At 49.3% G+C, this 15,105-nt stretch overlaps 1 protein-coding gene across 1 annotated transcript in view; it reads left to right on the top strand.

The window, feature by feature from the left end:
* The first annotated feature begins 6,354 nt into the window (after positions 1–6,354).
* Positions 6,355–15,105, top strand: part of LOC146398501 (uncharacterized) — an 85,403-nt gene continuing 76,652 nt past the window's right edge. Inside the window, exon 1 of the mRNA XM_084981399.1 lies at positions 6,355–8,670. Coding sequence (XP_084837525.1) covers positions 8,500–8,670 — 171 coding nt within the window. The 5' untranslated portion in view covers positions 6,355–8,499. The remainder of the gene's footprint in view (positions 8,671–15,105) is intronic.

Raw genomic sequence — 15,105 nt, 5'->3', positions numbered from 1 at the left:
TCTATGTTGTATATGTACTACATATATAACAAAAGTAAAAGAAAAAAATTTTTTTTTCCAAAACTGAGTAGACCTTACCCAGGAAAAGGAGCATGTGGCAGAGGGTCAGAGAGGAAGGGCAGGACGCTGATGGGAGCAGAGCAAACAGAAATGCAAAGGTCTGGAAATGAGAGAGGGCTGCGTGGTCAGGAAATCGCAAGGAGCTCTGAGTGGCTGCAGCTCAGAGTACAGGACTTGGAAGGAGAGGGAATATGAAAGCTGAGGCTGGAAAAGTACCAGGTTTGAGGAAACTGGGAAGCCCCGCCAACATTCTGAATCTAGACTTTTCCCCGAAGACAGGTGCATCCACATTCACATCCCCCAGAAGGAACTCGGCGTCCTCCCTCCAGCCTTTCCTCTGTAATAAATTAACAATCCCTTCGTCGTTGTTGTGTTTTAAAAATGCTTGTTATAAAGACAGTCCTGAAGGTGAAGAGATGTCTTCTATTCTCCCAAGCCCATCACGCATAAACAAGAGCATGATCTGAGTATTTTCCGTTGATATCAATTGCAGAGACGGTTCATAAGTGGAATTGCTTTTATAAACTTGGGATGATAGCATAGAAACTTTTTAATTTTAGTCGAATTCAGCAAAAGAAATTGAAATGAGACTCAGAATTGCTGTCGTTTGGACATTTCTCCACCAGGATAGTGTGGTTTCCTAAAAATCCTCTAGGATTAAAGAAAGTGATTATGAGGGAAAAAAGTTTCTTTTTAGAATTTTCTGTATCAATTTGAGACAATACTGATCAGTTCCCATCTCTGAAACATGAAAAAGGTAATACTTCCATTTGAGCCCCTCTGAATTTTTGGGGTTATATTTTTGAGTATCTTCGAGATTGCCAACATGTACATTGTTCTATAATTGTCCTGTGATTATTCAGCTTCAACTCCATATTTAAGTGGATTTTGTATCCACCTGTCAGTCTTTCATCAAAGCTTCCTATTCCTGATGGTGTTTGTTTTTAAATTAAGTCATCTATCAGTGGGAAAGTTTTCCCTGTAAAATATCCTTTTAGCGAGACCCATGGTACTGCCTGAAGATGTCTGTCTGCTGCCTTTACGTTTGACTGACACCTCTCTGGGCTGTAATTGTCTTAGGTTGCACTTCTTTCAGAACGTGGTAGACGTGACCCTTGATGTTTTTGTTGCCGTTTTGTTTTGGTCACACCCATGACATGTGGAAGTTCCCAGGCCAGGGACTGAATCCAGGCCACAACAGAGACAATGCCAGGTCCTTGACCATCTGAACCCCCGGGGAACTCCTGCTCTGATATCTTAAGGCTCTGATTGCTGTGAAGAATTCTGAGGTCAGTCTCATTTGTGTCTTTGGTAGTTGATTTGTGTTTTCCTGGGTGCCTGGAGCATTCTTTAGGCCTCAAGTTCGACAGCTTCTCCAGGATCTGCCTTGGCACAGAGCCCTGCATGTCAAAATCTACAAGAACGTGGCATGTGCGCTGCGCCTGCAGAGTCAGTTCCGTTCGGGGTGTTTCTCGTGTACGTCTCCGAGTCCACCTTCTGGTCCTCTTCTCCACCCTCTGCTTCAGGGTCACGGTGCCAGGTCGCGTTCTCTCCATCCATGCCCTGCACGTGGCATCTTCTCTCTTGGCTTTCATGCTCCGGTCTTTCCCTGGTGCGGGTGCTTTACTGCTGGCGAAGCTTCCCCCGCCCTCTCTGCTGCTGTGTCACTAAGCGCGTGCACCTGGGGTCCCCCCACCTGGCTGGGGTGTTGTACATTCCACCTGGGGCTACCGTCAGGGTCTCTTCATGACTGTGATTCTGTGTGGCCCTGGACCCTCGCTTCCACCTGAGAATGGGCTCTGTTCACCTCCCATTCCGCCCCCCCTCAGCCTCCTCCCCCGACTCTGCCAAGTGCTCTTTCTAGTTACTTCTCACGGAAGCTGGTCTCAAAGAGGGAAGAAGAACAAACTCTATTGTCTCATTGTTTTAAGTAGCTACTTTGTTGTTGTTCTTTTTAGGGCTGCACCCATGGCATGTGGAGCTTCCCTGGCTAGGGGTCCAGTGGGAGCTGTAGCTGCCGGCCTACACCACAGCCACAGCCACGCAGAATCCCTAAGCCACTGAGTGAGGCCAGGGGTCGAACCCTCAACCTCATGGTTCCTATTCAGATTTGTTTCTGCTGCGCCATGACGGGAACTCAAAGGCCAGCTTTTCTGGACTTCCTTCCTTAGCCACCAATGAGGAGAGAGTCTTAGAAACCTTGCAGGGTAGGAAATTAAGGAGAACTTAGAGGAATGAAATTGTTCTCACAAAGTTTTGCTTTCTCAAATTTTGTTTGTTGAACAAACTGCATTATGGGAAATGGCCAGCAGAGGAATATTGATTTTTCAAAGCAGCGCGGTGCTTTAGGAAGGGATGACATGGCTTTTACTGAAATCGCAGAATGGCTTTATTTTTGTCCATGCCCCCTGGAATGGCCTGGGGGGAAGGAATGTGTAAGAAAAGTAAGAAAAGAAATAGAAGGAACGTCGTTGGGGTAGGATGCCAGAGTATGCGGGTTCCAGCTCTTCCATACCTGAGGAAGGGGAGAGATTGAATATCGGAAACAAAAGAAAAATAAGTGAAATGAGACAAGATGCAGCTGATTTACTGATTTTCATATCACCAGCACGTTCACCTCTCCTTTGCAGGTCAGGCACCTTTTCTCTCTCGGCAGCAAAGCTTCAGTGCTCCAGGCCGGCATCAGGCCATCAGAGTGACTCAAACCACAGTGATGCCACTTCCTAGAGTCCAGGGTCTAACCCCATCCCTCTCTCCCCTCCTCTTCCCGTGTCCTGGCACCAAAGCTTTAGAACGATGGGGAAGGAGAATACTGCTTCCTCTCCCTATCGTCCCAACTTTCCCCAGATCCCCACCCCCCTCTGCTTCCAGGCAGTCACGAGCCAGGGGCGTCTGGGTGGACCCAGAAGAATGCCTGTCTTTTTCTCCAAAAGCCCGTGTGGGAAATAACAGCTATTCTATAGAGGTAAGAACACTGGTTCCGGAGTTCCCGTCGTGGCGCAGTGGTTAACGAATCCGACTAGGAACCATGAGGTTGCGGGTTCGGTCCCTGCCCTTGCTCAGTGGGTTAACGATCCGGCGTTGCCGTGACCTGTGGTGTAGGTCGCAGACGCGGCTCGGATCCCACGTTGCTGTGGCTCTGGCGTAGGCCAGTGGCTGTGGCTCCGATTCGACCCCTAGCCTGGGAACCTCCATATGCCGCGGGAGCGGCCCAAAGAAATAGCAAAAAAAGACAAAAAAAAAAAAAAAGAACACTGGTTCCGTCTGAGTTTCCAGTGCCGAGGGCCAGTCACGTGGCCGACAGTAGCACTTCCTTAATGAGTGAATGGATGAATGAGTGAGTTTTCCAAGAGGATCTGTTCAGATGCTGAACCACCCATCTCTGTGTCCATGTGTTTCCAGTTGCCTTTAAAGAAGTTCCCCCATTTGTGTTTGTGTCCTTGTCCCCTGGGGGGAGAACCCCAAACAGTGAAATGACTTGTTGCTGGATCAAGAAGCATAAAAGTAAAGGGATGGGATGTTGGCAAGTCTGTGAAGCTGCAGACACCCCGGAGTGGAGCACCTGACTCCCTCCCAGGGTCCTCCTCCCTGCAGCTCCCTCCCCACGTGTCCTGCTCCCCATCCTCCCTGCCTCCCATCTCCAGGGCTCAGCTGTGCCTTCCACAGCCTGAAGTACAGCTTGCGTGCCTGAACTCTCTTAGAATTGTTGGAATTTCAGTCTAAGATTCTCGAGGACCAGCACAGAGGAATAACACTAAGTGGTAGCATTTCCAGAGGGCGGAAGCGGGTGATTTAGGAGGACTTCGTTTTTCCATTTCAAATCCTCCCAAATGGGCAGCTGTACACTCCAACCATTCATCGGCTGTGTCTGCCCCTCCATCACTCTGATGGACCCAAGTGGATTAGGACCTAGTGTTGCAAGATTGCCTTTAACCAGTAACTCATCCCTGCACCCACCCGTTTATCCATCTGTCCCATTCATTCATTCATTCACCGAGGGCAATTGATACATCAGTTCTCATGCAGCTTATAGACTCAGGGAGAGCGAGATGGTAGCTAAATAACCCACAAGTGAAAGAAATGGATCAGATCAAAGGAGTAAGGCTGAGGGTGTTTATCACAGAGACTGGGTGGGTCAAGAGGGGCTCCTCAGAGGAGGGAAGCCTGCCTGGGAGACGGGGCACAGTCCTCCAAGGTCCAGACTGCAGCTGCAGGGGCTGGAGTTCAGCAGCAGAGCCAAGGTCAAAGCCAGACCATTGGGGGCCATGTTGAAGACTTGGCTCTTTATGATCAGCAGGAAGCTATTGAAGAGTTTTCAGGGGACAGGGACGGTGGCGTTACCATGCATCAAGATATTTTTCAGATAGATTCATGTCTAACTGTGCTTTTTTTTTTTTTTTTCTCCTGAACCAGCACGGCTCTGCCCGGAGAGGATGAGGACTGCGCTTTCCTGGATGACAAAGACAAAGACAGGGGTCAAGGTTTGGCCGTTGACTTCCAGCCCGGAGATAAGAGCTGTGAGAGCCAAAGCTCTAGGGATATGCAAGAGCCAAGCATCCAGTGAACCGGGCAGCAAAGGCCCAAAGAGATCCGGGGCATCAAGTTTATCCCAAGTGAGTCCATCACATCCTGGACCGAATGGGGAGGGAGGGGGAGCGTGCGGGGTGGGGAGCTGTGAACCAAGGGGCCAGAACAGAGGTGTGAGCCCAGGCCGGAGGTTTTGCAGTGGTCCAGGCAAAAAGTGGCCACAGCTTGGGCTAAGATAACGGCAGCCCTGGAGATGGAGATGTGATTAGATTCCAGAGATACTACTGAGATAAACTGACAGGACTAAATGCAGCAGCAGGAACGGAAGTACAAGACAATTAGACTAATTAGGTTTCTGCTGTAATGAAACAACAGTTACAGTGGCTTCCACTGTGATGCTGCATAACAAACAACCCCAAATTCTCAAGGGTTACAGCCACCCCTTACTTTTCTCGTTACAGGTCTGCGGGTGGCTTGGGGCACATCTGCTTCAGCTCGTAGGTGATCCATAGGTCTCTCCTTCTAGAACCTGCAGTTATCTGGGTTCCATGGCAGATGGTGGAAGGACAAGAGACCAATCAAAAACATACAGGTGCCCTTCAAGCCCCCGGCCAGCCAAGGCCGAACAAGCGTCTGTTCATTTACCATCAGCCCAAGGATGACAAGTGGCCAAACCCAAAGGCAGGGGGCAGGGGATTGGACTCTGCCCCGGGGAAGCAAGGATGAACTGCAAACAGACGATGCTCTCTGTTTTAAGAGCCAGGCATGGCCCCTAGTTGCCGGCTGCACTGGTGGCTGTGCCCTTTACCAGGGGAAGGAAGTAAGGGCAGTGGCACAGGTTAGGGAGAGCTCATGCGTTCAGCCTTGGATATTTGATTCTGAGATGTCTTGGGTACCAAAGCGGCAGGAGCTACGGAGAAGCCTGGCCTGAAGGTATGTATCCGGGAGATGCAGCAAAGACTAGTCGTGCCCTGCTCTCCATCCACTAACCCCTTGTGTCGTTTTAGAAGAACATCTGATTTTTAGGGGCCGCCATACGTTTCCAAACCTCCCTTGAGCTAGAGTGGCCACCTGACTGAATTTTAACCCATGAAGTGTAAGCCGTGTCATGTATGACTTCTGTGAAGTACCCCTAAAGGAAAGGCTGTGTCCTTCCCGCTGACCTCTTCCTTCCTGCTAACAGAAATGTGGTTGTGATGGCTGGAGCCCAGGAAGTCATCTTGGACCATGAGGTAAAAAGTCCTCTGTTGAGACTGGCAGAGTGACAGGCAGGCCAGTTCCCTGACAAGAAGTGCTCTTTTCTAGTATTCAGGCTCCGGATACTTGGAGTTTCCTCTCATCTACATTCAAGCCCAGTCCTGGTACAAAAGTCACGAAAGCAGAGAAGTGCTGACAGGCATTGGGCTTAGCCTCCAGCCTCTGAGACGAGAATATAGAACAGATGTAAGGCGAGCCCAGGACTGGGCGTGAGCATCGCCAACATGGAACAGCCAGGGGAAGAGGCTACGTCCACAGAGACAGAGGCAGGCAGAGAGGGAGAAGGAGCAGGGAGACGGGTGTCGTGGACTTGGGCGTGGCAGGAAGGGAGTATTTCTGGGAGGAGGGAGTCTCTGAATGTGGGAATCAGGCTGACCTGCCAGATGACGGCAGAGGACACAAGCTAAGTTTGGTGCACTAGTGGGGTCTTTGCACCCCCAAAAGTGTCCTCTGGAAGACTTAGGAAGAAAATAAAACTCTATTACAGTTATTAAAACATAATGCTCAACATTTTTTTTTTTTTTTTTTTTTTTTTGCTTTTTAGGGCCACACCCAAGGCATATGGAGGTTCCCAGGCTAGGGGTGGAATTGGAGCTGCAGCTACTGGCCTATGTCACAGCTCACAGCAATGCCAGATCCTTAACCCACTGAGCGAGACCAAGGATCGAACCCACATCCTCATGGCTACTAGTCGGATTCGTTACTGATGAGCCACAACAGGAACTCCTGAATATTCTAAACCACTCTCCACCCCGAACACATGTCAGTGTGCTTTCAGAAGAGAATGACTCTGTTGCACCTTCTAGGAGAAGCTGCCGGAGCTGACTGAGGCGCAGATGAGCTCAGCATCACTTTTTGTCTTGAACTTCACTTTTCCCCTGACCTTCTAACAACTGGCACTTGCTGGCCTCTCCCTCAGCCTGACTCCACGTAGCTTCTCATTATTTTCTTTCTTTTTTTAGGGCCACACCTGCAGCATATGGAAGGAGGTGAGGACGCAGGTTTGATCCCTGGCCTCGCTCAGAGGGTTAAGGATCTGGCATTGCCATGAGCTGTGGTGTAGGTCACAGATGTGGCTTGGATCCTGCATTGCTATGGCTGTGGCTGTGGCTGGCATCTGCAGCTCTGCTTCGATGCCTAGCCCTGAAACTTCCATATGCCACATGAGTAGCCCTAAAAAGCAAAAAAAAAAAAAAAAAAAAAGCCCAGGGTGTTTACTTGGGAGATCTGAGCGGCAGCTCTGTCACGCACAACCTGTGTGACACCCGGCAAGTCCACTTTCTCGACTCTAAAGTGAGGCTCATACAGCCCTGTCTGTCGCCCTGAGCCCTTGCATGGAAACAGTGAGGTCTACGAAGGGGGTCTTTCTAAGCTGTGAAGGCTGAATACATACGCCTTATTGTGATGGCGAGAATCTGGAAGCCACCCACAAGTCCTTCGAGGGGTGGCCAGGCAAACCCCGTGCGGCCACCCACTGAGGGAGCGAGCAACGGAAGTGAAGCCGCTTGGATACACGGCGCCTTGGACGGATCTCAGGGGAACGGGGCTCAGTGAAAAACCTCAGTCCCAACCACCCTGTGACGGCGCTGACCCAACACGGTTGAAATGGCAAAACGGAAAGCAGATCCAGGCTTTACAGGGACTAATGGGGCGTGAGGGCTGTTCGAGGCCGCATGAGGGGTTCTTGTGGCGACAGAAATGTTGTGTCAATTTTCTGGGTGTGATTTGGACGGTGGTTTCGCAAGATGACATCCCTGCGGAAAACTGAGTTATGTCCCTGTGTGGGTTCTGGCAACTTCACGTGAATCTAGAATCATCTCACAATTAAGATTCTAGGAACATGCATTGCGGTTGTAGGGTGGGGTCACACGTTCACAAAATAACAACTCGTGTTTATTGACGGCTCGTGTCATGCCCGTTGATCCTCCTGATGCGTGTGCTGTGCCACTGTTCCCCTCTTTGACAGAGGCCAAAACTGGACACAGGACATAACAAAGCCACAAAAAGTCACATTGCTGGGGTTTGGCGCCCAGAGCCACCACGCCACCGTCACCCCGGTAAGCACTACGGGGCACACCCAGGATCGGAACCCAGCAAGGCGTAACCTCAAACCACCTCTAGGTGTATTTAATGAGGCGCAGGCCACCAGCCACAGGGCTCACTGAAAAGTCATTGTGGGCTTTCTTTGGGGGACGATGAAAACGGCTGGGAAGAGATGCTGGTTGTAATTGTCCACATCGGAGGACGTACTACAAACCACACACAGACGTGGAGACCTGAAAAGAGTGACTTTCACGGTATGTGAATTACAGATCAATCCCCCAAGTCCCTCTGCCTCCAAAAAGGAAGTTTGCATGGCCTGGAAGTGAGGAATTGGCCCCTGAGGCGGATCACGATGGCAGAGGAGTAAGAGGTCGGGCTCACCTTCTCCCACAAGCACATCAGGAAAACACAGCTACACGTAAAATGCCTCGCACAGAGCATCTACTGAACGCCGGCAGGAGAACTTCAGCCTCCAAAAAGGGCAAGAAACTCTTGACATTAACTGAGTAGAACAAAAGAGAGAGAGAGAAAAGGAATCAGGATGGGACTCGCGTTCCCGAGGGGAGCCGCGAAGGAGAAAGGGAACCCACACCCTGGGAAGCCACCTAACTGATGGGGAGCTCGGCCGAGACGGGGGGACCTCAGAGTCCCCAAGAAAAGCACCGCAGCCGGACTGAGGACAAACTCGATGGAGAGCCGCCCAGATCATCGGCCCCACCTCCCCGGAAACCACAGCCTGAGATGCTCGGGCGGCGGCTGGGCGCTGAGACTCAGGCTCCGGAGGTGAGTCCCGGGGAACGGGCTGGGGGTGGCCGTGTGGGGACAGCCTGAGGGGCTAAGGTGTGCTGTGCCACGGGCAGGGGAGTGGGACGCCATGCCAGAGGGAACCCGGGAGGAGGTCTGGGCCCACAGGAGAGGCAAAGCTCCATTGATGGGGAGGGGAGAGGAGAAGGGCAGGCGCCATAGGAAGCTCCCTGTGCACGCGCATGTGGGGACGCCTCTGGCACAGGCTTTGGGAAGCAAGGAGCCACTTGCTTGGGGTACAGGTGGCTGGGCACCTCCTGCATGGGCTAAGGGCAATGGGGGGCTGAGTGCGATGTGGTGCCTCTTGTGTGATCTACAGGTGGCAGGGACCAACCGTGGCAGTCGTCTTGGAGGCCAGAGGGAGGCGTGGCCTGCCACCACTGGGGGCCTGTGAGTGGGCTCCTCCTGCGGCCCCAGAAACCTCAGGGGTCAGCAAAAAAAAAAAAAAGAAGGCACTGCAACTAACCAGCAGCACACTTTATTGCCCTCACCCCCCCAGAAACACACCCGCCCTACCACTGCCACTGCCACACTCTCTGGGCAGCACCCAGACGCTTGATCACTGTCCCTTTCCAAGACCCTACAACTAGGAGCAGCTGGTGCAGCACCTCCTGTGTAGGCTAAGCAGGACGGGTGCTTCTTGTGCGGTCTGCAGGTGGCGGAGGCAAACCAGCGCCGTTATCTCTGACTCCAGAGGTGGCCGAGGACTGCTGCCGCTGGGGATCCCTGAACAAGAACCACTGGCAGCCCCAACCACCTCAGAGGGCACCACAGAGGAGGCCACTGCCCTGGAACACCACCTCTTGTTGCTCTCGCTCCCTAGGAGCACACCTGCCCTGCCCCTGCCACTGCCAAACGCTCTGGGGCAGTGCCAGATGCTTGATCACTGTCCTTTCTCAGGAACCTACAACTAGGAGCAGTGGGTACAGCACCTCCTGTGTGGGCTAAGCAGGACGAGGTGCTTCTTGCATGGTCTACAGGTGTCCAGGGCAAAGCACCACCGTCATCTCTGACTTCAGAGGTGGGTGTGGCCTGCCGCCACTAGGGGTCCCTGAACAGCCACCACTTGTGGCTCCAGTCACCTCAAGGGCACCAGAGGAGGGCATTGTGACCGAATACCATTGGTTGTTGCTCTCACAACCCTGGGAGCACATTGACCCTGCTGCTGCCACTGCTAAACACTCTGGGGCAGTGCCCACATGCTTAATCACTGTCCCTTCCCAGCATCCTGCAACTAGGAGCAGCCCATGCAGCACTTCCTGTGGGGGCTGAGACAGGGTGCTTCTTGCCTGGTCTGCAGGTGGCGGGGGCAAACCACTGCAGTTATCACTGACTCCAGAAGGAGGCCTGGCCCACTACTACTAGGGGTCTCTGAACAGGTACCACTTGTGGCTCTAGTCACCTCAGAGGAGGGCACTGTAATCAAACACTACCTCTTGTTGCTCTCACTACCCTGGGAACTCACATCCTGCTGCTGCCACTGCCAGATGCTCTGGCACCTTGTAAATCTGCCCAAGCCTCATTCCCACTTCCTAGAGCCCTGCAACGAGGAGTAGCCTGTGCCACCTTCCTTCAGGTCCTTGCTGCTGTGAAGAGCCCAGCAACCAAGCACTGACGACTAGCCCTACCCACTGCCTCCTTCTCCCTGGAAACACACTCAGCACCCTGGGGATAACAGCCTGCTCACACCAAAGAAAGAGACAGCAAATATTCAAACTCCCACACCAAAAATAAATAGTTACCCCCCAAAAAATACAAGGAGGTGCTCTTACATAGAAGTAGCCCTCCAAGACTACAGGTTGGCTTCCCTGAACTCACAGAAAAAGAAAAACATAAGCAAGATGAAGAAGCTCAGGAACCATTCCCAGTTAAAAGAACAAGAGAATTCACCAGAAGCAGCAAGCAATGAAACGGACCTCTGCAGTCTGACAGACATTGAGTTCAAAAGGGAGACAGTGAAAATACTGAAGGAATTAAGGCTGAATATCAAGGAATTAAGAGCGGATATGAACAGTATTGCAGATTCCTTTAGAAAGGAACTAGAAAATATAAGGAGGAACATAGAAAAATTAGAAAATTCGTTTGCAGAGATGCCAAGTCAGCTAAAGGCACTAAAGAGCAGAATGAATGATGCAGAGGAACAAATTAGTGACTCAGAAGATAGAATAATGGAAATGACCCACTCAGGACAGCAGACAGAAAACCAAATGAAAAAACACGAAAGCAACATAAGAGATCTATGGGAGAATACAAAGCAGGCCAATCTACACATAATGGGAATTCCAGAAGGAGAGGAAAAAGAAAAGGGGATTGAAAATATATTTGAAGAAATTATGTCTGAAAACGTCCCAAATCTAAAGGAAACTGATATCAAGATACAGGAAGCACAGGGGGCCCTAAAAAAAGTTGAACCCAAACAGGCCCACACCAAGACATATTATAATAAAAATGGTAAAAGTTAAAGAGAGGATTCTAAAGGCAGCAAGAGAAAAGCAAAGCATTAATTATAAGGGAACCCCCATAAGGCTATCAGCTGATTTCTCTACAGAAACACTACAGGCCAGGAGGGAATGGCAAGATATATTTAAAGTTTTGAAAGGAAAAAATCTGAAGCCTAGAGTACTCTATCCAGCAAGAATATCATTTAAAATAGGAGGGGAAATAATTTCTCCAACAAACAAAAGCTAAAAGATTATAGCAGTGCTTAACCCATTCTAAAAGAAATACTGAAAGGACTTCTCTAAATAAAAAAAGAAGTGAGAAGAAATAGAATGGAGGAAACCACAATTGGAAAGCAATCATTTAAATAAGCCAGCGTACAGATCTAAAAGAGGAAAAAAAATTAATACAAAAGCTATGATAAACACAAGGAACAGCAAAAGGACAAATGTGAAGATGTTAAAAAAGGACTTAAAAATCATAGAATGCAGGGAAGGAAAGTAAGGCAATATAGACTTTTTTTTAATATAATGTGTTTGAGCCTATTTGATTATCAAGTTAAAGCAAGCAGATACAGGAAGAGGTTAACAAACTTAAAAAACAGGGCAACCACAAATCAAAACAAATGTTACATTCACAAAAACTAAAAAGAAAAGTAAGCATAAAACAAATGGAAATCATCCAACCAAAAAAGAAAGAAAGAAAGGAGAAACAGAATCAACTGGAAAGCAAGGTTTAAGATGGCAATAAATACATATCTATGAATAATTCTCTTAAATGTCAATGGACTGCATGCTCCAATCAAAAGACACAGAGTGACAGACTGGATAAAAAAGCAAAAACCGAGAGAGGACAAGATGGCGGAGGAGTAGGAAGACACGCTCGCCCTCTCCCACAAACACAACAAAAAAAGCACATCTACAGAATAAATGACTCGCACAGAACAGCAACCAATCGCTGGCAGAGGAACCTAAACTCCAATAACGGCAAGAAATTCGTGACATTATTGGGCAGAACAGGAGAAAAGAGGAGAGTGAGAGAAGGCGAATCCGAGCGAGACGGGGGCTCCCGAAAGGGAACTGCGGAGGAGAAAGGGATCCCGCACCCTGGAAAGTCACCTACCGGGCGAAAGAGCAAACGAACCGGAGGAATCTCCAGATGCAGAGAAGAGTGTGGCAGTAAGTTGGAGTACGGAAAAGCCGATCAAGAACCCAAAGGACCATCTGAACTACGGGCAGAGTCACCAAAAATTGAGACGCCTGGGTGGGGGCTGGGCACCGAGACCTCGCCTCTGAAGGCTGGTCCCCGAGAAAGGGCCGGGGGACGCCTGGGTGGGGGCTGGGCACCGAGACCTCGGCTCCAGAGATTAGTCCCCGGGCTAGGGGGGCGGGGCAGAGCGGAAACTGCTTGGGAGGTCTAGAAACCAGTTGACAGGGCAGAGACTGCCTGGGAGACTAGAAAACAAAGCTGTCACAGAGGAAGGGAGCAATACTCCAGGAGTGGAGAAGGGGAAAGCCACATCAGAGGGAACCTGGGAGAAGAGCCTGGTCTGCGCCCGTGCTGGGGAGGGGAGAGAAGAAGGGGTGGGTCCCCATAGAATACCCCCCACGCCACAGCAAGCTTACAGGCCCGCTAGCTAGCTGAAAACTCTGCTTCCCAGTGCATCCCCTCCCCCCACCCCCGCCACGCGCTACGCTCTCATGGACCTGGGGCTGCCTGCCATCCAGGAGGGCTGGCCTCAACAATTGCCTGAAGCCTACCACCGCAGGGGCTGTCCCTGCACAGGCCTGCTTGCCCTTTGGAGGGGCTACATTACCGCAGAGCAGCACCAAACAGCACCAGCCCCCAAGAAAAGGCCTGCAGCCTAGAAAAGCTAGAACAAGCTTAACCAGGCTGTGAATAGATCGGCCTAATTCTCGGACGGTTTTTCTGAGTCGGGTTGCCCCGGGGAGGAGCCTCTTCGGTTTCCAACGGCCCTGCTACCCGCCCAAGCCCCCAGGGGATGCTCTAGTGGACCAGCTGCATAGGACTGCCAGCTCCAGGCAGGACCCCCTGCAGCCCAGAAAAGCTGCAACAAGCTCAGCCAGACTGTGAAAAGATCCGCCTACATTCTCAGGCTGTCCTTCTGAGTTGGGCTGCCCTAGGGAAGAGCCTCTCAGGTTCTCAGTGCCCCAGATAGCTGCTCCAGCCCCCAGAGGGTGATGCACCCCTAAAAAGCAGCAGCCCAACACCGCCAACCCCCTGCAAGAACCCCACAGCCTAAAAACACCAGAGCAAGCTCTGCATGGCCAAATGAAATCTGCTACCATCGCGGTGTGGACCTCTCAGTCCTGTCTGCCCTCAGGAAGTCCTCCTTTGCTTCAAAGAAACACTGTTAGCCCCATCAACACTCCAGAAAAGCCACACTGCCTCAAAAAAGATTGACCAACAACGCCAGCCCTCAGGAAATATTCCACGGCAGTGACAAGGCAAACACTGCCCGGTAACGGAGAGTACAACTCCCTCAGGAGAAAGAAAACAACAAGCAAGATGAAGAAGCTGAGAAACCACTCCCAGTCAAACCAACAGGAGAACTCACCTAAAACAGTCAACAATGAAACAGATCTCGGCAGTCTGACAGACCTGGAGTTCAAAAGAGAAATAGTGAAAATACTGAAGGAATTAAGAGAAGATATGAACAGTAATGCAGATACCCTCAGAAAGGAACTAGAAAATATAAGGAGGAGCCAAGAAAAACTAGAACATTCATTTGCAGAGATGCAAACTGAACTAGGGGCAGTAAAAACCAGAATGAATAATGCAGAAGAACGAATCAGTGATATGGAAGATAGAATAATGGAAATCACTCAATCTGGTCAACAGACAGAAAACCGAATCAAAAAACTGGAAAGCAATATAAGAGACCTATGGGATAAAATAAAGCGGGCCAATCTACGCATAATAGGAATTCCAGAAGGAGTAGAAAAAGATAAGGGAATGGAAAATATATTTGAAGAAATTATTGCTGGAAACTTCCCAAATCTAAAGGATACTGGATTCAAGATACAAGAAGCACAGAGGGCCCCAAACAAACTGAACCCAAACAGACCCACACCAAGACACATCATAATAAAAATGGCAAAAGTTAGTGATAAAGAGAGGATCCTCAAGGCAGCAAGAGAAAAACAGAATGTTACCTACAAGGGAACCCCCATAAGAATATCAACTGATTTCTCTACAGAAACACTACAGGCCAGGAGGGAATGGCAAGAGATATTTAAAGTGCTGAAAGGAAAAAATATGCAACCTAGAATACTCTATCCAGCAAGAATATCATTTAAAATAGAAGGGGAAATAAAAATTTTTCCCAACAATCAAAAACTTAAAGAATACAGCAACACAAAACCCAGGTTAAAGGAAATATTGAAAGGGCTTCTCTAAACCAAAAAGAAAGGAAGGAAAGGGAAGAAAAAAGAAAAGAAAAAAAAAAGAAGAAGAAGAAGAAGAAGAAGAGGAAGAACTAGGACTGAGGAAACTGCAATCAGAGAGCAGTCACTCAAATAAGCCAGCATACAGACTTCATCATGAACATGCTTCAAACAAAATAAAATTAAAAAGAAAAAAATAAAGAGTCATCAAAACCATAAAATGTGGGCAAGGGATGTCAGGAGGTAAATAACCCTTTTTGTTTATATGTATGTCTCTCTTCTTAATTTTAATATAGTAATGAAGTGTTTGAACTTACAGGACCATCAGGCTAAAACACACATTTATGGGAAGGGGTTAGCATACTTAAAAAACAGGGCAATCACAAGCCAAAACCAAATATTGCATTTGCAAAAAATGAAAAAAAAAAACCACTCAAGCAGATAATAACAGGAGACCATCCAACCAAAAAAAAAAAAAAAAAAAAATGGAGAACCATAGAATCAACTGGAACACGAGGTTCAAATGGTAATAAATAATCATCTATCATTTATCACCTTAAATGTCAAT

The sequence above is a fragment of the Sus scrofa genome, chromosome 11 (genome assembly GCF_054392235.1).
Source record: "Sus scrofa isolate SSC_HxYL_T2T_F1_AM1 chromosome 11, Sscrofa_HxYL_maternal_Yorkshire_Landrace_v2.0, whole genome shotgun sequence".
In the NCBI taxonomy this organism is placed as follows: Eukaryota; Metazoa; Chordata; class Mammalia; order Artiodactyla; family Suidae; genus Sus; species Sus scrofa.
Note: the sequence above shows the minus strand (reverse complement) of the source record. Positions and strands in the feature narration are given on the sequence as shown.